The 23,417-nt window shown below is 42.3% G+C and overlaps 1 protein-coding gene across 1 annotated transcript; it reads right to left on the minus strand.

Moving 5' to 3' along the window:
* Nucleotides 1-924: 924 nt before the first annotated feature.
* LOC125429499 (protein SSUH2 homolog) lies at nucleotides 925-22,874 on the minus strand. Its single transcript, XM_048490657.1, has 12 exons — nucleotides 22,790-22,874; nucleotides 21,315-21,373; nucleotides 19,113-19,185; nucleotides 17,044-17,173; nucleotides 15,196-15,256; nucleotides 12,567-12,691; nucleotides 10,289-10,351; nucleotides 8,791-8,876; nucleotides 7,135-7,227; nucleotides 6,293-6,398; nucleotides 4,885-4,992; nucleotides 925-1,681 (listed from the first exon to the last, which is right to left on the minus strand). The coding sequence occupies exons 1-12, from the start codon at nucleotides 22,798-22,800 to the stop codon at nucleotides 1,541-1,543; spliced, it is 1,056 nt and encodes a 351-aa protein (XP_048346614.1). The 5' UTR covers nucleotides 22,801-22,874; the 3' UTR covers nucleotides 925-1,540.
* Nucleotides 22,875-23,417: the final 543 nt, after the last annotated feature.

Raw genomic sequence — 23,417 nt, forward strand, 5'->3', positions numbered from 1 at the left:
CCTTGATAAATTAGGTGAGTGGGCTCAGAAATGGCAAATGCAGTTCAATGTAGCAAAATGTAAAGTGATGCACATAGGGGCAAAAAATCCAAACTTCACATACACGCTACAGGGGTCAGTGCTATCAGTCACAGACCAGGAAAGGGATTTAGGCGTCTTAGTTGATAGTTCCATGGGAATGTCAACTCAATGCATGGCAGCTGTGAAAAAGGCAAACTCTATGCTGGGGATGTAGAAAAGGAATTGATAATAAAACTGCAAAGATTGTCGCCCTTATATAAAGCAGTGAGATGGGCCGCACTTGGAGTGCACTGTGTCCAGTTCTGGTGCAGCACATCTCAAAAGGATATTGAGGAGATAGAAAAAAAGTGCAGAGAAGAGACAGCAAAAGGATGATTGAGGGACTGGGAGCACCTTCCTATGAGGAGAGGCTGCAGCGTTTGGAGACTCTTAGTTTGGAGAGAAGGCGTCTGAGGGGATATGATTGAAGTCTACAAAATTATGCATAGAATTTAGAAAATGTTGACAGAGAAATTTTTCTCTCTTTCTCACAATACTAGAACCAGGGGCATTCATTGAAAATGCTGGGGGGGAAAAGGTGGGACTAATAGAAAGGAAGCACTTCTTCATAGCGTGTGATTGGTGTTTGGAATATGCTGCCACAGGAGGTGGTGATGACTACTAACCTGGATAGCTTTAAGGGGCTTGGACAGATTTATGGAGGAGAAGTCGATTTATGGCTACCAATCTTGATCCTCTTTGATCTGAGATTGCAAATGCCTTAACAGACCAGGTGATCGGGAGCAACAGCCGCAGAAGGCCATTGCGTTCACATCCTGCATGTGAGCTCCCAAAGGCACCTGGTGGGCCACTGCGAGTAGCAGAGAGCTGGACTAGATGGACTTTGGTCTGATCCAGCTGGCTTGTTCTTATGTTCTTATGTTCTTATGTTTTTGATCAGGCTGGCTAGTTAGGAAAGGCCTGGTGGAACAGCCGCGTCTGACAGGCCCCGTGGGATTGCCATAACTCCCACAGGGCCCTGACGTCACTTGGCAGCTTGTTCTACCAGGCCAGAACTAGGGCCGTAAAAGCCCTGGCTCTTGTCAAAGCCAGACAGATATCTCTCAGGCTGGGGATAGCCAGGAGGTTCCCCTCCAACGATATGGGGAGATGCAGTCTCGAAGATATGCACCTCCAATTCTGCTTAAGGCCTTAAAGGTTAACACCAATACTTTTGAAGATGACCCAGAACTCGACCGGAAGCCAGTGCAGTCCTTTAAGGACCAGTGTTACGTGGTCACAATTGGTTGCCCCAGTAAGCAGCCTTGCGGCCACATTCTCCTCAAGATTTAATTTCTGGCTCAAAGACAAAGGTAGGCTAGCGTAGAGCGAGTTACAGTAGTTAAGTCTTGAAGTGACCGTGAAGTGAAGGTCATTTTAAGGGACATAATCCTTTCTAAGTCCTACAACATAGATCAATGACTTTCCCTCTGAAAATGGAACACTAAGCAGCATCACAGTGGATGGAATGGTCCACATATCAGATGATAGTACAGCAACACTTTTGAGGATAGTCTTCTGTATGCACCTTGCGTTCATTTCCATAAACGTAAAATGAGTAGGACTTTGAGTGCCAACTGTATTCCACTCTGGTAAGAGGTATATGCTCAATCATTTGCTTCTGTAAAAAGACAAAGAGCAAAGATATTTTCAGGATCTAAACTGTAAGATATTATCTGGGGCTGGGGACACCTTTGCCAAGTATCATGGTTTACCCAGATTGTAAGAAGAACACTGACCCACCCTCCATTTTCTAGTATCCAGTCACGTGGCTTAGTTTCTCCCAATCAGTTCTGGCAACTGACTTAAAGTTGTAACAAGGGCTTTTCAAAAAAATTACAACAATCACATCCCAACCCAACAACACTAAGGAAGAAATCTCCTAAATGTCATCTAAATATGCCTTCCCAGCTCTACTCCATATACCACTACAGGAAACAAATAATTTGCTTTGATAATTCTATGGCTGGGAGCAGTGGCCATTGCAGCTTGCCACCCCTCAGCTTGACTGAACAAAATATTCAGCTGGAACAAATTCTGCTTGTAATGGTATGTCTTTTCAGCCGGATTTATTAAAAGGAACTGGCTAAGTGATAACATGTTGAGATGTGGTGGTTACAATGAGACAGCACTTTATTGAAGGAAACTTTGCCCCAGCATTGATTATTCCCACATTCTGGAAGCTCCTCTGTATAAGCATGTTCTCCTTTGCAAATGGCACAATGCATAATTTTTTTAAAGGACACTGAGCGCCTGATAAGAAATTATAAAGTGACTACTATTGTTACAAGGAAAATTATTCTGGTTTTATAATTTGAGAAATAAGAATTTACGGGAACAAGCTGGGGCCTGCAGAAATTACAGTCCCAAGAAACTGTCTATGGTGCTGGACAAATTCTTATCTTCCCTTTTAGACTCATAGTTGCTTATATGCCAGTATTTCATACAAGTCCCCATTATTCTGAGATCACACATGGGGTCTCTTTCCTCATTGCTTGTCAAGATAGCTTGAAATTTCATCATCTGAAAAGTTTTAAGCAATTCTACCCTTTTCAATTAATGTTAACAAGGTGTCAGGGCATTAGGGCACCCTTAATGAACCCAATTAAGGATGCCAGTGCTCTGATAAGAATTCTCCCAGAATAAGTCATTCTCATCAGAAATGTTCATGTTATCAAACAGAACTTTGTGCATATTCATTTCTCTTGTTCACCATTGGTTCATCCTAGACTTTTTTAGAATGAGGATGTATTATCATCCTAAAACAACCACTTTCTAAAAGGTGTTATCATCTCAGCAGGAGTCACTTCCTTAAGTATACTCCATGTATTGCTGCAGCTACATCGAGGGAGGGGACACTGTGACCTCGATACACTTCTAAATTGCCTGGAGTGAGAAGGCTTGAAGCAACAATGTCGTGCTTGCCATTTCCTATGTTTGCAACTAACTTTGGCGGATTCCGCACAGGCCATATACAGCGGTGTGCGGCCAGTAAAAAACACCATTGTGGGGAAAGACTTCGCACAGCTTCCACTGCTGGAGCAAAGCCACAATGGCCTATTTTCCCCATAATGGTGTTTTTGTGACTTGCTAAACAAGCAAGCCTTTTAGAAAATGCCAGTGTGCAGCTGGCACCACACAAATGGCTGGGCAGGAGGCGCCTCTTTTCTTGCAGCTTCCTGTCTGTGTAGCCATGAAGGCGTAGGGGTTGGTATCTGGGTCCTGTGAGATGTCAGTGTGGCTGTGGGGGTTCATGGGTCCATTCCAGAGTGGCTACACAGGACTGGATGGGCAACAAGAAACAAATGCCAGGCCCCATGCAAAGGCCCATGGCCCGGCCGGTTTACATGCTGGCCACGGGGTGCCCGGCCATGCGATCACCTCGGGGCAGCTGCATTACCATCTAGGCTGGCCGCACACTGCTGTTTACGGCCGTGCAGAATCCGCCTTTATCCTAACACCCAGCACAGGATGTCTCTTTCCAATTCTCCACATGTAGTTATTTGTATGGATGTGTATTCAGATACAACCCAGCAGAATATTTATACAAACGTATTGGGTTCTCCCAAATGTATCTGGGATTTTTTCAGGATACCAAAAAAATGGGTCCCAAAACTCCAGGAAATATTTGGAATTCACTGGGAACATTGAGAGCAAGCATTTTTCCTCCCTCCTTCCCAACCATCTTTCTCTGTCTCCCAGGGCTTGGAACAGCTTGACAGACTGCTTAAGGTAAGATTTCATCAACTTCAAGTGGTTTTGATGTTTTTTTTTTTTAAGTTTGTTCTTTCCTGAAGTTGGTTTGGGTCAAGTTTGTGGGGTTTGGAGAGGATTCTCAAATTTCACACTGAGATTTTTGCCTTCTTTATAGTTTAAGGTTCCTGTGTTTTACAGAGTTTTCTGATTCTCAGGTTCTACTTTGTTATGGCTAAATCTCCTTATGAGCCTTATGAGAGATTTTCGAGTGTACATTTTTCACAGATTTTTTTTCTTCCAAACAATGGAAAACAGCTCAGAGCACCTTGTTCAGATGCCCATGGAATTGGAACCCTTGGTCCAATTGACTTGAAATTTGGGGTTTGCTAGGGCAAGCCCTAGCAATTTTGGTACCAGTACCTTTAAAAACACTCCCCAGCCCAGTGGAAAGTTTATGAAAGGGAATAATGCAGCCAAAAAATACCAGAATTAAAAGAAAAAGCTTCAATTACCATACTGGTATTTGGAACATGGGAAACGGAATACTGAGGGTTTTTTTACTCCAATATATCAGGATTTTGGTATCAGTACCTAAAAATACTTTTCCCTCTCTTGCACACCCCAAGTTGTTTGGACCTTAACAGCCTTGGTTTGCTTTACTGTGGTAGGCTTTGCATGAACAAGAACTCTTTCCTTCCTCCATATCTTTATCTCCACTTTGTGTCAACTTCTAGACCTTTTGCATCTTTAATCTGCCTCTGCTCTTTCCATTAGTCCCTGACCCAATTGGTAGGATTCCTCCCAAATATCCTTGCTTGCATTAGACTGAGATGCTGTTCTTAGCACCATTGAACCTTGGCAGTTTCCATCTAAAACTCATCAGGGCAGCAGCAACCACATATATGATGGAGCGAGTCCACAAAAGGGCAAAGTATCAAACACCTGAGTTGCACTAATGGGCCTCAGAGCAGGCAGAAATTTCAGCACAACCTTTTACAAGAAGAGAAATGCCCATGTGCCAAAAGTTTCTATTCTCACAGGAGGAAAAAGAAATACCTGTGGACTCAGCGCTGTGAATCATCACCTTTCTTTTGAGTGTTGTTAACACTCAATCTCTGATGCACTCACCTGTCTCAGTATCCATGATGTGGACATAAACTGAGCTCGATGGCTTTCAACAGCATTCCTGGAGGCACTATTTATGCTATTATCAGGGAAATTTGTAATTGGGTAAACCTATAAGGGGGTAAAAACAGTTTCAGAACATACAAGAGGAAACAGAAGTCCAAACAACATGTTTAAGGATGAGAAGGTCTTGACAGGCACTGGAAATCAATCATAAAATAAGCCAAGTTTTGGGGGGCTATTGTCTTGTCATGGTGCTTAAATGATTCAGGTTAACGGCTTAGTAACAACATGCACAGAGATAATGAAAAGTTTCTGTAGGCACTACTGCTAAGCAAATAAAATGGAGGAATAGATTTGTTTATTTAAAAGGTCTATACGCAGGACTGAGCAAAATCAGCGTCTTGGGTAAGCTTTTTAAAATACAATATTTTCAAACAAGCTATGGCTAAAATAGACATGATATAGCATTTTATTTATTTATCTTATTGAGAGAATATGTTGAGGCAACTAAAATATAACTTAAAATAAAATATGATTGTAATAAGGAGAATTAAAAGCAATTGCCCCCCTCTTTCAGACAAGAACTGTTTCTAAAATGAAGTCCTCTTTATCTATCATACATAACATACTGTATATACTTACCTGGGTCTCTGCTCAAGGCTATGTGGAAAAAAAATGGAACCAAGCTCTTGACTATGAGGCACATAACTATGTTTGGAAATTTCTCTTGGCTACCAACATATTTTCAACTCGCCCCACCCTCCCCCACCCTAACATTATAACAGTCTCCATTAATTACCTTCAGACTTCTACAATTAATTTCAGGCTCTGCCTTATCAGTGAAGATTGGATGCATCAAACCATCAATGTCTGTTTGATATATTTATTTTCCTCACTGTATTCTCTCTGAAATTAAAAACCCAAACAAATGTGCACTCATCCTTCCTTTGTAACAAAAAATGTGAAAACAGGGCCCTTAGGTTCAGCCATGGAGCATCTAGATATAATTTCCACTATTATATGTTATTCTGTTTTTGCCCTCGCCAATCTTGAAAAAGCTCAAGATAGTTTTCAAAAAAGGGATTTCAAGTGGGAACTCCCATAATTTTTGGCTGAACCAGGGGCACTGTTTTTACACCTTTTGTTACCAAGGAAGTATAGGACTTGTGAAATGTCAATGGGATACTACATTCATGCGTTTCATCATGCTTCGCCATTATTCTACCCATTCAATCCCTATTTTTCCCTGAAAAGAAAGATCTGTGGAGAGGACAAATAGTGATTGCACTAGGCCATGTTCATCAATCCTCAAGTACTCTGGTTATTTGGAGGAAAAGATATTTGTCAACATGCAATTTTGCTCCTTTATACTCCTGCCCATCTGGCTGTTTTGTTTTTGTTTCATTACCATGTCCTGTTCATCAACAAATAATTTCTGTCCAGTAACTGCTTGGAAGAGCTTAGCAGGAAAGTCGTCTTTTTGATGTGCCACATATTCAAAAATGTTATTTTTCCTAGGAAGGTAAAAGACATGCAATTAGCACTTGTTTGTTTTATTTTTGTGAAAAATCAGTCTCAAACTGGGCTAGGTTTCTAACTTTTTTTTCCTTTTTGGATCACAGGACTGCATTAACTTTGTTAACCTTTTTAATTCTGGTAACCTTTCTAATATGCAGTTCCAACCTTTGTCACCCTCTTCCCGGAGTACAAGTCACATGAGGGGCTTATACCATATTGGGGAATGACTATAAATCAGAAGAAAACAACTGGTACAATTTCTGAGGAATCTAACGTCAGAAATCGAAATGTTTTGATAGATTAAAGGCCAAACCATGCAAAATGTTAGAGGAGTCTTATGTTCTTAGGTTTGACCATGGCCATTTGAGGATGGGAAAAGGGGAAAAGTTTTGCAGCAGTGATTCAAATTGAGATAGAGGCATGTTTGCTATTTAGCAACAGAACATATGCTAGAAAGAGACAATTCTGAGATAACCATCAGTGGTGATACCGTTTTTCATGTAACAAAGCAGCCGAGTGGTCTTGAACAATCAAATTGACTGGAGCAGGCCTCAGTCCTAATCAGCATCTCTTTCCTAGCTCCCAAAACAAAACAAAAAACTTCTGTTCTTTGCTGAAGACCAAACCCAGCTTCGTGTACTCACTATTAACCCACCCTATGAGAGCATCACTTTTCATATGCTCAGTAGTGGCCCTTTTCACTTCCCATAATGTTTTTCTAATGGGACTTGCCATTTAACTACCAGTGCGTGGTATGTCAGCAAGAGTCCTCGTCCTTTACAATCATCACAGTTTAACATTCCCAATCCAGAACAAGCTTTACACCTGTGAAGAATTGAAAACAAGGTAATTTTCCATGGGAACAAATCAGCATGAAACCTAATATCCCGGGAGTTATAAATCTAGTCATTACTTGGCAAAAATTCTGCTGTCCTCCCTTTCCCCTTTTGTAGAAATTAAATTTTACTTCAGTTTATACATTTTATACTAATTTCTCCATAATTATGACAAAAAACCCAACTTTTATAAAGTGTTCTTCTTTGTTTGTGCTGTATGTTTTTCTAATATTTCTAGATAGTTAAGAAAAAGTCACCTAACAATCAGGGCTGGTCTCAGATGACATGACTCTGATGTAAGGCTGATTCCGTATGGGCCAAAAACAGTGGTGTGAAAACGGTGTGAAAATGGTGTAAAGGGTTTACACCATTTTCAACACTGTTTTCACACCACTGGTTTTGGCCCATGTGGAATCAGCTTAAGATTTTTGTGACACTCGCATCAATTTTGACTGGCACTTTACTTCCTAAACATCCAGCATCCACTCCTTGACACACTAGAACAGTAAGTCCTCATGACTGGTTTAAGCTAACATTACAAGCTATTTGAATTGTTTTGTGTTTCAGTTGGCTGAACCTGCAGCAGGGATTTGTTGAACACAGAGTCAAATCTATTTTACTGTCCCTCCAAGCAGCAGGGGGGAGGGGGGGGGGCTTCAGGAAAGATGCCAAGCTATTCAAAAAAAGATTTCTCAATAGGCTTTTCCAGACTTAAATACCCCTGTGAGGTGGGCGGGAGAATACTGTGGCTCAGGGCAAAGGAAATAGGACATAGAACTAGTTCCCAATACACCATTTTCCCAAGGCAAAGCTTCCCACATTGTGTAACAGATTTCCTCTATGATACACCTCTGAAAATGCCAGCCACAGATGCTGGCAAAACATTAGGAACAAGATCCCACAGACCACGACCACACAGCCCGGAAAACCCACCACAACCACTGCCCACCATTGTCTTTTGTGGCTGCTATTTGCCCTGAGGGGAAACATACTTGGACCATCTGAGTCCCTCCTTATTTTCTGCCATAGGGAGCTCTAGTGGGAGAGATTTGTTGAGGGAAATTGGGCTACCTCCAAGCCCCAACGCTAATTTATCACACCACCTTCAGTTTGTTTAAAAAAAGAATGATGGCAGATTCATTCTTGAACATTGAATTATTTTTTTTCTCCAATACTGTCAGCCCCCAATACATGGCTATCTTATTGCTACTCCCTGGAGATGCCCCATTTTCACGCACACTTACAGATGCACATACACATAGCAGGGGTTTGACAACCACTGGCTAAGCAGGCAGTTTTATGGGGGGAAAACTAGGGGGGGAATAATCACTACAATTCAGGATCATTTCTCAATTCCCTTGTCACAAGCCTTCCCTTTATATTAACACAAACTCTGCATTCAGGCTGTATATCTATACATGGGCATAAAGTTTAGTGTAAGAAGATGGCCTCAGATCATTCATGAGATCTCAGTTCAATTCATGCCACATTTAAACCTGCCTGAGAAAGAGAAATGACTGTACATCTGACAGTTCTTTGTACATTGTCTTACAGGGTAGTAAGTGATCCAGTTCCAGAACAGTGGTGGCATGTGTCACTAGCGAATACTCCTCGTCCTTCACACCAGTGGCATCGTTCCTATTGGGATTCAATTTTAAACGAAAAGAAATTGACATGCAGAGTTGGTTCTTACTACTTTTCTTTTTGATTAAGGAAGACATCCGATTTTGCAAGACAGCAATAGGGATCTGAATGGAGGGATAAAGTAACAAACTCCCCTATGAGTTATAGGGCTGTGATAGTGGCTGGCACAGCATCAACTAGGATACAAGACTATGCACTCTTGATGGTGAATCTCAATTCTCAATTATGTTCCTAGGAAACACAGAGTGGTTGTGATCATTTGGACTCCTCTGTTGTCCTGATGGATGTTTATGATCTCGGATGGACAAATTTATTTCACTACTGAGAATACAAAGGCTGGGGTTCAAAAGACTTGGGTAGGATTATTTCCTGTAAACTAGAAAATGTGTTGGCGATTTGCATGTCCCTGACAGGCCAATACACTCCTATACCTGCCTTGCAGAGGCAATGATAACCAGAAAAGCTACCATCTGGCAAAGTTCATGAGGCAGAACAGAATGCAGGTGTCAGTGGCTGCCTTTGTGAAAGGCATCTGAATGAAGAAAGACCACCCAGAGAAAGCACTTTGGTCATGAACAGAGGCGCAGCTATAATGGGGCAGGATGGGGACAAACGCCCTGGGTGGACTGCTGTTGGGTCCCACACGCCTCCTCCTTGTCCCCTCAGCCCGCCTCACCCTGCCCACCCTGCCCCGCCAGACTGCTCTCGAAGGAGCAGCCTGGCACCGCCACCATTGGGCACCCTTTGCCCCACCAGGTTGCCCGAGACAACCTATGTGCCGTCTAAGCTAAGTGGGGCACGGGGCATGAGGCCCATGGGAGCCCAGCAGAGGCCTTCCTTCCCCCCCCCACCCCAAAAGGCCAGCAGTGCCCATGACGGCCCGGCAGATGCCTTCCCCCCCACGCCACCCCAAAAGGCCAGCAGGTCCCCGGGGGCCTGGCAATGGCCTTCCCTCCCCCCGCCACCCTAGTCACCCCTTGCCACCCTCACCCCGGGGATGCATGATTTTGTGTTTAGACATGTGGCCAGGGGCTTGGGCTATGATTTGATGCTGATTTGGGGGGGACTTAGTGCAAAAATCATGAGGATCCATGTTTTCCAAGCAGGTTTTTGCACCACTGCAGTGTCACAGAGCATGGGATGCGTGATCGTTGTGTTCACACATGTGTCTAGGGGACCTTAGGTATCATTAAGGTCAAGAACTATAAAGTTCCCAGTATGTTGCTTTGGCTCAAAAAAAATTATTGGGATGGGCTACAGCACAAGAGAAAAAATATTACTGGAAACCTTTCTTCCCATCCTCCCCAAGAGCTGTTTTTAGTTTTTTATTTGATCAACCTCCTTGAGAATAAATTCTACATGATATAACACTGTTCACTTATAGATCTAAATTTCATCAGATATACCTTAGTATTTCCACCACATCGTTTGCAGGGAATTTTACCTGAAGCCATGCACACTGAGCATTCCTTGAAATCAGAAGAGAAGAAAGAGTTATGGTAGAGCAGTCACATGTTTAACAATTCATAAAGCTTTTTAAAATGTATATTACCAGAAGGGGGAAACCATTTCTTCAGCCAAAGGCCAGGGAAAATAGGTGTGTCTTTACTAGTTTTCCAAATGCATATAAAGAAGATGCTTTACATACCTTAGGGGGAGATCATTTCAGAGTCTCGAGCCCACCACTAAAAAAGCCCTTTCTTGGGTCTCTACCTTTTGAAGTCAGTGCTACCATCAGAAGGGCTTCATCTGCTAATCTTAGGGCATGGGCAAAGTATGGGAGAAGGCATTCCTTTAGATACCAAGCCATTCAGAGCTTTATAAGTCAAATGTAATACCTTGAACTGGGTTCACTAGTGAATTGGTAGTCAATACAGTTCTTCAAAGACCAGTCTGATATGCATTTGGCAAGCAGTACCTATTACCAGTCTTGCTGCCATGCTCTATACTAGCTGCAGCTTTCAAACCATCTTCAAGGGCGGCCCCATGTAAAGCGCATTACAGTAGTCCAATATGGAGATCACCAGAGCATGGATTACTGTACCCAGATTGTCTCTTTCCAGAGCAGGTCAAAGCTGGTGAACCAGCTGGAGCTGGGAATAGTGTCAAGTGCCATAGCAGAGTCCAGGAGCACCCCTAGATTTCACACCTGTCCCTTCCTGGGCAATACAGTCCCATCAAGTACAGGATGTCTTTCATTTCATGAACCAACTGACACACAGCACCTCCATCTTGTCTGGATTCAGCCTCAATGTATTAGCCCTCAGCCAGCCCATTATGGCCTCAGAGCACCTGCCAAGAACATTGACCATCTCTCCCAGTGGCGTATTTGCTTAGGGAACATGGGGTACCCCATGTCCCCGGGCACCCCCCTAGTGGAGGTCACAAAAATTTCAGGTCCGTTTGTATGTTTTTGGTATTTTTTAGTGTTTTTTCTGTTTTTGGCCAGCAGGGGGGTGCAGTTTTAGGCTAACAGCACCACAATTTCAGGGATTTTTCAGGAGACTCTCCTGATGACACCACCCAAGTTAGGTGACGTCTGGTTCAGGGGGTCCAAAGTTATGGACTCCAAAAAGGGGTGCCCCCATCCCCCATTGTTTTCAATGGGAGCTAATAGGAGATGGGAGCTACACATTTGAGGGTCCATAACTTTGGACCCCCTGAACCAAACTTTACCAAACCTGGGTGGTATCATCAGGAGAGTTTCCTAAAGATACCCTGAAAGTTTGGTGCTGCTAGCTTAACAATTGCACCCCTGATAGTAAGCACACTCCAAATTTCCCCAGATTCTCCTTTTAAATTCACCCCCTTCAGCATGGACTTAAAGGGGAAATGTGAGGTCCACAGTTTAGAAGCATTATGAAAGTGATGCTTTGTGATGACTTTCCTAAGGGTGGGGAGGAGAATCCACCCCAATAGCAGCTTGTAATTTGCATCAAGTGTTAGCACTTAACTGGGGACCCCAGATTCTCCCTTTAAGGTGGATTTAAAATAAGAATCTGGACTCCCTAGTTTAAAAACCATTGAAAGTTACCTGTTTGGAGGTGGATTCCACTGGAGGTGTTTTGTTAGAGATGATGCTGACATTTGTTTGGTAAAGGCTTTGCTGGGGGTGATTTGTGAGAGATTTACATGCTTAATATCCACTTGCACTGGCTTGGAGCTGTTTCTCAGGCTAACAACATGCCTCATAGGGTTGGTGTGAGGACAAAATTAGGAAAGAGAGTTGGTGGGGAGAGAGCCATGTATGTTTTGCTGGGGGTAGGAGGTGTTTTGTGAGCTGGTGCAAAAATCATTGTTTGGCTGTGGTGGGGGAGGATGGCCGCCCATATGGGGCAGCGCCAATCTCAGGTTTTGCCCCTCCCGGCTCCAGTTTGCCTAGATATGTCTCTGACCTCTCCTAATTGAGATGGCAGGGAGAAACGGAGCTGAGTGTCATCAGCATATTGATGGCACCTTACAGTTTCACTAATCAAAACTGATCACTCTGTGCTATTAAACAGTATTGGGATGGGCGGGGAGGGAGGGAGGAGAGACAGGCAAAGATTGTGCATGTCTTTTTCTTCCACAGCCCTCTTCTCTTCACAAGCTACAATCAGTTTTTTTAAATAGTCTGTTAAAACCTGTCAAATATTTGCCAGGTCAATACCTGCTTTGATCTTTATGCACACATTCACTCTGTACCTTTACTGAAGATGTATTAGGCAACATGAATTCTTTGGTGTTGTTTTGAAACATCATAGGAATAGCCACAGGAACATTCCAAGGTGAAACAGCTATCATATCCACAATGGGAACTTCAGTTCTTCCTGGAGCAGAAAAAAGCCATGTTGTACTATTTTCAGATACCTGCACTTATGTCATACTATCATCTTGGCTGGTCTAAGACTAGGAATCTTCATCAGATGAGAACAGATGTCAATGAAAACTCACTGGACCAATGAAAACATAATGATTTTTTTTCTTATTTAGAACATTTTTATGCTAACTCTCCAAGAACCTGCATGAAGTAGCTTACAAAAAGAATAAAGCATTAAAAGTTATTTATTGGAATGAATCATTTAAAAACCATGCCCCATTATAAAAGCAAAAGTCATATAGGTTAGAATAAGTTTCCAGATTAAAATAGCGTTAAAACTCAATCCCTTATTTAAAAGCCTGGATGAACATTTCGGTCTGGTGCATAAAAGAAAGCCATGAAGGCACCAGGAAAGCCTCAAGGGGAAAGGCATTCCACAAGTGAAACAAAATCCTGTCTCTGCCACTTGCCTTACTTCTGAAGGTAGATTCATGAAGAGCACAGCTCGAGAGGCAGAACTTAACTGGCATACAGGAGAATATAGGAGAATTCACAATCACAAATCATGGTTAGGAGCCAGGCTCATAAATATAAGGTGTTTCCTCAGATTTTTCCTCTCTCCGGAGGGAATTTTTTCATCTTGATCTCCCTGGGGTCACTTTTGTTTCATGTACTATGTGTACCACAACATAACATATTCGACATTTATGGCACCACTTGCCATTTTCAAGCTATGATCTGCAGGGTCACTGAGTAACTGATCTATACCTATCTTGCAAAGATTTGTCACACCACTATTCTTTTGTGCGAAAAAAGAGAAATATATATATATATTAGTTCCAAACTAACACAGAAAGATGCAAAATCGGGAGGTGGAGGACAAAGGGAAGTTTCTTGGTTGCACAGAATGTTTTACATAGGAATGCTATTTACCTGCCAACTTACTGTGGAAATCACTATGTGCTTCTTTTCAAGTCATTTTTGCCTGGTTACAGATGCATGGGTGGAGCGTTTATATAGCACTGGGCCCAGAAAGGTCAAAAAGTAATTTTCTTTTATTGTAATTTTTTCCTAATGAGGGTAAAGGCGAGGCTTTTGGCAGAAGGACAGATTATGCTCAACAGATAATACAGGCCTATCACCTTACCCAAGCTGCAACTCACTTGTATTTATTAATTTGAACAGCCAGAGTGCAAAACAGTATATTAAACCGAGCTGCACCACTGAAGGCAATGGTGCATCTCTGTTTAGGATTACCCTATTAATCACAGAACTGTTTTATTCATTCATTACGGTATTTATCTCCCCCACCCTTTCCCTTGGCTGAAGGCAGCTTCAAAACACAAAATGTAGGGCAAATTCACACAATATTTCCAAACCAGGTCATGCCACAAAGGATTGCAGCTGACCATTGCTATCTGGACAATATGCAAGTCCACAAAAAACCATGTGTTACATTCAGACTTTGGGCAAACATTTAACTCGCCCTTAAAAATAAAGTTTTCTGGTTTCTTCAGTGTTAAGAGTGCATATGGTTTAACCAATTATAATGCCCAGTATGATAGTTTGCAGCCTAACCACACTAGCTGGCTGCTCTGTCACAGGCCAGCAGAAAGCCACTCATTGAGCCAATCCACACTTACAATGCTGTTTCTCTCCCTTTCCTTTTTAATCACTCACACTGAGTTGCAAGAACTCAAGAGAAATTTCAAATACACACTCACAAGTAGAAAGCAACCTCTCCCACATGGAAAAAGACCATTTGGATCATAATATTTTTGACAACACAATTACAGCTTGCACTGAATAAAATGAAGAAAAAAGAGGAAGGCAGAAGAGCAGACTTGCTCAGTCATGGCATCAAAATGATTGTCATGAAGGCCAAGACCCAGCTTAATTCCCAAGTGCTTTCCTTTGCTCTTCACTGAGCTGTTGCAGAAAAACACATGGCAACACCTTCCAGATATTTACAAATCAGTTGTTGGATAAATCTAAGCCCAAGGCCAGTCTGTTTTGCCTACACTTAACATCCTCTAACAGGGTGGTCATTTAACTTTTCCTGACAGCTGCTTAACATGGAAATATTATTTATTTCACACCTGTCATCCAATCTTCATTACTGGGTGAATGCTGAAAGGTGGTCATTTAAAAATAAAAAACTTGAGAATAACTTAATTCACTGAAGTGTTTATAAGAATAGCCAACTTATTCTGAACTCCAGACTTAATAAATCTGGGATTGTATAACCCAGGAATGAAAGTGGAGTATGAGTTTCACTAAGATTCTGGTTGATGTTATACTAGCTTTTGCTCCTTAGTGATCAACACATGCAAAAATGCTCAGTTAGCACTCCATAATACTTTCTCTATATCCATCCATTCCTGGCCAGATTTACTATTGGAGAATGAAATAACTGGAGCTTGGTGGTTTAGGGAAATTATTGCCAAATAGAAATGTCTCAACAGCATTTTACATCAAAAGTACAAATTCTAATGTACTCTAAGTAGCTTTTACCTGTGAAAGGTTTGGTCCTCCATTCAAAAGATCTAGATTCAGTGAAGGTCTCCAACTGATACTAGAAAATTAAACAGAAAACAGTAGTAAATTCAGGAACATGCCAAGGAGCCTATGAAAGCTGGCAAAAACACAACCTCCACTGGAAACTTGTTATGAGGTGAAAGGATGGAATAATCACAAAGTTAGTGTCAAAAAGCAAAGTATATCACATATAATAATTCAAAACTGTGACAAATACTAAAAGATAGCTGTAGGAATAGACAATTTTTGATGCTATTATACAAAACGTTTAAACTGCTGAAAAATGAATTCACAATGTTGGATCCTGTGATTTATCAGCCCAAAGCAGTGATGGCTGGCAATCCTTCTGTTAGCAAACCTCTTTGCCCTGTTGGGGGAACTATTGTGGATAAATGTGCTACATGCAAGTTTCCCCATTGGGTCAAATAGCAGCTTCCAAAGTCATTTCACTTTGGGAGGAGGAAAGCTTAAGACTCTCTGCCTCACTGTCCCAATCCAAACAGAATCTGCACATACCTGAGAATTCAGTTTTGAACATGAAGATCTTAGTATATTTTTGGCTGACTTATGAAAATACACAGGTCCTAGTGGGTGTGCCCCAGAGGTGGGATTCAGACAGTTCGCACCAGTTCTACCAAACCGGTAGCTAACTGGCTGGAATCCCACCACCCCAGGACTACTGCAGATAAGGCTTTGCGCCTGGGCCGGCAGGGTGGTCTCCCCTGAAGGTTGGTTGATCTTTTAGCATCCCACCACTGGAGTGCCCTCCCCCAATTTAATGTGATATGCAGTAGGAAAAATCAGTACCAAAAAAAGGAACAGAAAGAAGTCAAGAACAGTACACTGAACAAACATCTGCAAGTATTAAAAGTATAGAATTTTTACAGTGTTTCTACGATGCTGGAAGTGGTTAACCTTATCTCAGGGGTCTTTACTACAAGCCTGTGAAATCAGCTGTTGTGCCCCTGGATTGTACAAAAGAAAGCACCTGTTTGCGGAGGGTTTCAGGAACGTAGATGCGGGACACCAACCATAACAGATCATCCTTCTTAGCAATTTCCTCTTCCTGTCACCATTCAAGTTACAAAACTCAGGTTCTCAGTAAACTAGTGCCTTGGGGTACCCAAGCAAGGCTACCTCTGAACATGTGTAAAGGGCAGAGCTTCTAACTACCTGAGCTCCCTCTGTGAGTGTGTGTCCTTTAGCATTTAGATCAGTCCTATCAATCAAATCAATTTCCCCAAGCACAGTCTGCTTTCTTAAACATAAAGAAGCTTTATTACAAAAGATTAAACTGGAACACAGATATGGAAAATAGCCTCCATAGTAAGGAATACTGATTTAAGAAAATAAAAGTAAAACCCCTGTATCTAACTTAACTGCATCTTGCAAATGGATCAAGCACATTTCCCCCATCCCAGCATGAAGGATGGGTTTCTACATGTCAGAACAAAGCTGACCTTTCCATCTTTGCGCTCCCCTCACAGCACATCAGATCTCTCAGCATCTCTCTTCACTCCCTGCTTCTTGAACACAAAAGAAGGGGGAACTTTTTAACCTTTTTGCCTGCTAAGGTCAAATCGCTCCCACCCCCATAGTCTGCCTAGTAAATGTTGTGATGACGCAGTGCTTGCAAAGGGCACTACTGTTACCTTTTTCAACCAAAGCCTTCCATCATGGCACTCCCATTTTCAACACCCTTTTTAGCCCCTGGGATAACCAGCCTAAAAAGGCCATCACTGAGAGACAACTCACTCATGATCATTAAATGTCGCTAGTCAGTGCATACTAACTGAGGGAGTTAAAGGAGAATGAACTACTTACTCGATAAGCACTGAATCCCTGCAGGTCGTTGAACACCATCTCTTTGGCAGGGTTGCTGCTGTAGCAACATTTACTTGAAGCATACTCAAGGAAAGCTTGCTGGGCTTCATCTTCTGAGATGGTAGGAATGCTGTGGAAAAGGACAGAGGAAAAAAAGAAAAAGCATACAAGAAGAAGAATAAAAAGAGTTTGGATTCACACCCCACCTTTCTCGCCTGTAAGGAGACTCAAGGTGGCTTACAAGCTTCTTTCCCTTCCTCTCCCCACAACAGACACCTTGTGAGGTAGGTGGGGCTGAGAGAGTTCTGAAGAATTGTGACTAGCCCAAGGTCACCCAGCAGGAATGTAGGAGTGCGAAAACAGATAAGCCTCCACCACTCAGGTGGAGGAGTGGGCAATCAAACCTGGTTCTCCAGATTAGAATCCATCTGCTCTTAACCACTATACCACACTGGCTCTCAAGACAACACATAACTCTATACTCTACAACAGGGGTCTTCAAACTATGGCCCTCCAGATGTTCATGGCCAAGTGGCAGGGCTGATGGGAATTGTAGTTCATGAACATCTGGGGAGCCATAGTTTGAAGACCCCTAACTCTAACAAAGGAGCTAAAATGCACACTGGATTACAGCATGGTGAAAATCTGTTGAGCAATACATAGGATGAGCTACTCATCTAGTGAACTGATTCTGACCATGTTTACCAAAGAGAACAACCTGTTGCTCACTCTACAGACACACCACCATTGCTCAACCTAATTTCAGCCGTTCTATGATTGCAAGGTATATTTATTTATTTATGTTGGATTTATATCCCACTCAATCGCCAATCTTTCAATAGCTCTACTAAAGGTACAATCAACTCAGGCAGTCTGTTGCTATTTACTGTGCACTTAAAATAGCCCTAAGCACTGTGCCAGAAGCACAGTAGATAGATCTCTGCCATTGTGCCTCACAATCTTAGAAAAAGGGCACAAAACGAAGAAGTGATTGGAAAGGAAAAATAAGTGGTTTCAGTTACCAATTCCTATTTGAATATATTTCGATTAAATGGAATGGTCACTGCTGCCAGGAGAAGAACCCGGGCAAATTGTCTTAGCCAGGCGACGAAAAAGGTTTTGCTACCCTATTTCTCCCTCTGCAATCAAATGCAATAAGCGCTAGATGGAAACAGTTTGGAAAACTGTCACAGTCAGACCAGTGGAGAACCTTTCTGTCACATCCACTAGATAGCTACCAACATGTTCAAAATATACTATCACACCAAGTTCAATCACAATGAACTAGCTCCAAAACGGACCTTTGTTCAAACAGACAAACCTTGCGACATCCATGTTGTGTGCTCCACAGCTTGCTGAGCACAGCTGAGGTCTCCTTCACTTTTTCCTCAAAGCCACTCACCAGATCCAGCCTATCTTCTAAGCTCCCACAAAAAGATTTACACCCAAGAACCAAATATGCAGCTGTTAACCCATTCTGCACATCTGATCTTAGTATTAGATGTTTGCCTACCTGTAAGGCATTCCATTCTTTTTCCCTGAACTTTAGAGATCTGTGCACCTTCCCACTCCACAAGAGATTTTACTGGGAAGGTACTGTCTATTCCCTTGGCAACAAAAGGAAAAAAGTTTCTCCTAAAACATTCTGTCCCATTAGCTAAAGATTGAAAGCCCATCTCAACAGGCCATTATCACTGGCGCTCATTCCTTTCCACTGCTGCATAGTACAAAAGGCTTAATACTGCAGTGCTTAATGTACCTTCTAGGACTACATTTTACAACAATGTTTAGCTTCTGTTTCTTTAGAAAATTTATATGTCACCTTTCTACCAAAGTCAATCAGCCGCTTCCAGAAGCAACTCATACTGTGAAATTAAAGTTATAAAAACACAACTTTAAAAACAGATACATACTATAGAATCTGCAAACAAATTATGGTAAAATGCTGGCTGCTATGGGTTTCCTGGGCTATGTGGCCACGGTCTGGTAGTTTTACATGCCACCTTTCTGACCACTTCTACCAAGACTGACCGCATCTTGCACATTTAAAGGAACAGGGCCCATCTTACTTCCAGATCCTCTGCACTGGCTGACCTCCATGATCTGAAACTGCATAAGGCGGAGGCGGAAAATATTCACTTCCTGCAAACAAAAAGTTGAAGTAAAACGTTGGTATTAGGAATATCAGTTGTAAGAATTCTGTAAACAAAGAAGTTACACTCTTGAAAAATTCTGTAAACAAAGAAGTTACACTCTTGAAAAATAACAATGCAAAAGCTATAGTACACAGGTTGTATCCACATGGATACTTTGGTCCACCCTGGTTCTCAAAGCAGAGTCGGGTTTTTTCTTTGAAGCAGATACAGGATATCAGCTGTTTTCAAATGAGTTTTTTAAAAAAATAATTAACATCTGAACCACAACAGATTATTTTAAAACTTTCATACTCTACTGTTGTCCTTCTGCCTGTGCTTTTTCAAACCACTTTTGATTTGATATTTCCATCTAGTGCACAACTAAATCACTATAGTTTTTCATGCAAAAGATATTTATTTATTTATTTATACTTTAAATTTCTATCCCGCCCCGTCCCCAAAGTATCACCCACAATTCTGCTGCCATCTGCTATGAAAGTTCCCATTCCTAATATCAGTCTATCAATATAACCCTGTATACAGATAAAGGTGAAAACACTGGGTCACTACTGTCCCATGGGTGACATCATGTCATGATGTTTACTTGCCATCTATGAGGTAGTTTGCCATTGTCTTCCCCAAGGTAGTTTGCCGTTGTCTTCCCCGATCATCTACTCTGTATCTCAGCAAACTAGGTACTTATTTTACTGACCTTGGAAGGATGGAAGGCTGAGTCAACCTTGAGCTGGTTACCTGAAACCAAGTTCTGTCAGGATCAAACTCAGATTATGAACAGAGCTTGGACTGCAGTACTGCAGCTTACCATTGTATGCCACAGGGCTCATAAACTAAGCATATACTGATATAATATTTACATTTGTTTCCTCAAATGGATGTTGTGGGTTTTCCAGGATGTGGCAAATGCAACTACATATAAACTTCACTCAAATGCACCATACCCCCACCTGTGAGGTGGACAAAACATAAACCCCAGCACACAATTACGCTACACTGTGCCATGGAGAGAAACACATCTTACCGTGACATGCCTTTGAAGATACCAGCCATAGATGCAGGTGAACCATTAGGAACAAAAGGCCACATTAGGCCACACAACCCAGAAAACCCACAACAGCCAGTGGATTCAAGGTGAAGGAAAAGAGATTCCTCCCAAACATCAAAAGAAATTCCTGGCAGTAAAGGTTGTTTGCCAATGGAATACGCTGCCTCAGAGAATGGTGGAGTCTCCTTCTTGGGAGGTTTTTAAACAGAGGCTGGATTGCCACCTGTCAGGAGTGCTTTGATTGTGTATTCCTACATGGCAGCAAGTTGGACTTCATGACCCTTGTGGTCTCTTTCAAGTCTATGGCTCATTCCGCACATGCAGAATAATGCACTTTGTTGGGAACTACTGGGAAGGTAGTTGTTTATTTTTGCTATGTTGTAAATGTTGGAGTTTATTGTTTCAGGGTTTCTTTTTGTGGTTGTAATGGGTGAGAGTTCTCCTGGAAACCTTCATCATGTTGAATCCTGTGTATCAAGCCCTTGGAGTCTTCAGGAGCCAACCCACTTGCAAAGAAGAATTGGACTTGGCAGTATCAGTAGACTGTAAATATAAGGACTTGAAAATGCAACCTGAACAGGACCTTGAAATGTGATGTTAAATGTTGATGTTATATGTTATATGTTAAGAAAGTAAACCATTTTGTTTTTTAAAAAAATTGTTGCAAACTCATTCCACGTTCTGCCCCACAGAACCCACAAGCTGAGGTTACACAAGGAAGACAGAAAAACTGAACAAACAAACATGATGGATAAGCTACAAGAATGCTTTCATCCGTTTTTATAATAAATTTTGTCCTATCTTTTAATGTGTCATGAGTTATGTAGTAGGAAATCTCACCAGCCTTATTGAGTGTGAATAGCAATGACTCTGGATTAATAAACTAAAATGTTTGGTCTTGTTACAAGTCATTACAGTTAGTTGCATTGTAAATAACCCATAGATTGAAAGGAAAGCCTCAAGCTGGATAAACTGCTGAAGCTACACTCAGTTTTGCTTGAATTTTCTTTTAGTCCATTTGTTATTTCCAATGTTTACAGTAGTAGGTATCCATGACAGTGATGTTTTCATACCTGGTGTCCCTTGTGTTGGCTCTGTGCTGAAAGTTCCAAAATTCTGATGAAAGGATTCTCTAGTAGAAGAAAGTGAAAGAGCAAAAAAAACATGACCACAACACACGAATACATATATTAGCTGAAATACATGGAACAGTAACTGGTAAAGGCAGATATGGTATGTTTACTGAATATGTCCTTAGAGGGAAGTTCTGTATAAAATTCCACTATGAACATAAGAAGAGCTATGTTGGATCAGACCATAGGTCCAATAAGTACAGCATTCTTTTCACACATTGGAAGACCACTGCCTCTTGCAAGCCCACAAATAGGATGACTGCAAAAGGAACCTCCCACCCATGGATATAAGAAGGCGTATTTTGCCTCTGGCACTGGCAGGAATAGTTATCCACTGTGATTAGTAAACATTGTGACTAACAGCTGTTGATAACCCCATCCTCCCATTCACAGAGGTTTTATGTAGAGCCAGAAACTTAACACTAGAATAAAAATGTAGTCACTTAAAACTTTAAATGCAGCCGAGCCTTGGATTCAAGCAATGGCCCTTGCCACGCAAATCACCTAAAATGTTTAGAAAACATTTTTAATCCCCTTCTCCTCAAAACCAGGGAAAGCAAAATGTGCTCCTGAACATATATTTTGCTGCCTTTCCCTGCCATTTGCCAAGGATCTTGCTTTTTATACATGACTTTTTATGCGGATTTACTGGGACTAGGACGAAAGCAGTCGGTGATTACGCGTTGAACTCTTTTACACAGTTGTTGGTTACATAACTATTGCATAGGAGGTTAGGCTCCCCTTGCCAAACCGTTATTTGAATGTACTATAGCTGTACTAGTGGTTCTGAGAGATGCAAAACAGGGAGAATCTGGAAAGTTGGACCAGCCTTGCCTGAGTAGCCATTGTCTTCATCATCCCAATTAAATACCACACTGGGCTGGTGAGGGGGGGGGGGGGCTCTGTGAAAGGGAAGCCTGGTGGAGCCCCTCTAGTCCCCAAACCACACCCTTCTCAAAATGCTCTCCCCAGTCAGTCTCCCAGGATTTCCCAGTCCAGGGTTGGCCACTCTAGTTCCAGGTGCACAGTGCACTTTAATGGTAGCCAAAGAAGAAGGCTGGCAAGGACCGAAGAGCTACGGAAGAGAGACAGAAGTCTTCCTCCCCGTAACAGTCCCAATTTTTTAAAGCCCTTTAAAAGGGGGGGGGGAGGGCACAATCTGGATTCTGCACCGCAAGCCCTTCAGGGAGCTTTTTGCTTCGGGCCTCATTGCCCTGCAAGCGCGAACCCGTTTCTGAGAAGTAAAAGACTTCACGCATCCCCTCTTCGGATGCGAGTGCGTCGCAAGCCAGAAAGTGGGAAGGAAAAGGTTTGGGGTGAGTTTAAAAGCACGCCCCACACCAGCCCCCCGCGGGCTAAGTAGTCTGTTCGTCCTGCACCTTCCCTCGCCTCCCCCCTGGAAAAGCGTCTCCAACCTGAGGGCCATGCTCCGCTCTGCCACGGCTCTTCGGAAAGGGGCAGCAACTTCAACTTACTTTCGTTTCCTCCCCCTCCAGCTTCCTCTCACTCAGCGACGTCCTGCCCGAGCCGCTGAGTCAGAGAAGCTCTTCCCCCGCTGAAACTTCCCGGATTGCTAAATGGTGAATGCCCTTGGCCGTTTTCGCAACTGAACACATAATCATGAGGAAAAGGTTTGCGGGCCCAATTCGCTGTGCATCTGGCAACAGTTAGGTTCAAGGTTGGATCTTTCTGCCAGAGAAGGTTCAACTGAATCTTTCCCAGTTCTGTCTCTGCAGCCCTCCTGTCACCAGGGGAGAGGAAGTTAAAGGAGTTGAGTCTTTTTTTTACAGGAGAGAAAGGCGGGGTATAAATCCAAACTCTTCTTCTTCTTCAGAGATTGAGACATCATTATTCGCACTCTTTTCTTTTCAACCGCTGTCATGTCTGGCTCATTCTGTGCTGACAGCTGTTTGTTTCCAGAATCAAGCCTTTTGTTTCGTTCTTTAATGTTCCCATTTTAGGCTGTTTGATATCACAGCTGCAAGTTTTTTAGCTAGTTGTTGGTCTTTCCTTACAATTCCAGCCTCACCCAGGGCCAGAGGC

This window comes from Sphaerodactylus townsendi, linkage group LG03, assembly GCF_021028975.2.
Source record: "Sphaerodactylus townsendi isolate TG3544 linkage group LG03, MPM_Stown_v2.3, whole genome shotgun sequence".
Classification (NCBI taxonomy): Eukaryota; Metazoa; Chordata; class Lepidosauria; order Squamata; family Sphaerodactylidae; genus Sphaerodactylus; species Sphaerodactylus townsendi.

What these genes read in the sequence shown, in the direction of transcription:
- LOC125429499 (XM_048490657.1), bottom strand. An exon ending in CCAGTGCAGAGGATCTGGAA is followed by an intron (nt 17,174 to 19,112) that starts GTAAGATGGGCC and finishes CCTTTTCCACAG; the next exon opens with CATTCCTACCATCTCAGAAG. An exon ending in AGGGATTCAGTGCTTATCGA is followed by an intron (nt 15,257 to 17,043) that starts GTAAGTAGTTCA and finishes TTAATTTTCTAG; the next exon opens with TATCAGTTGGAGACCTTCAC.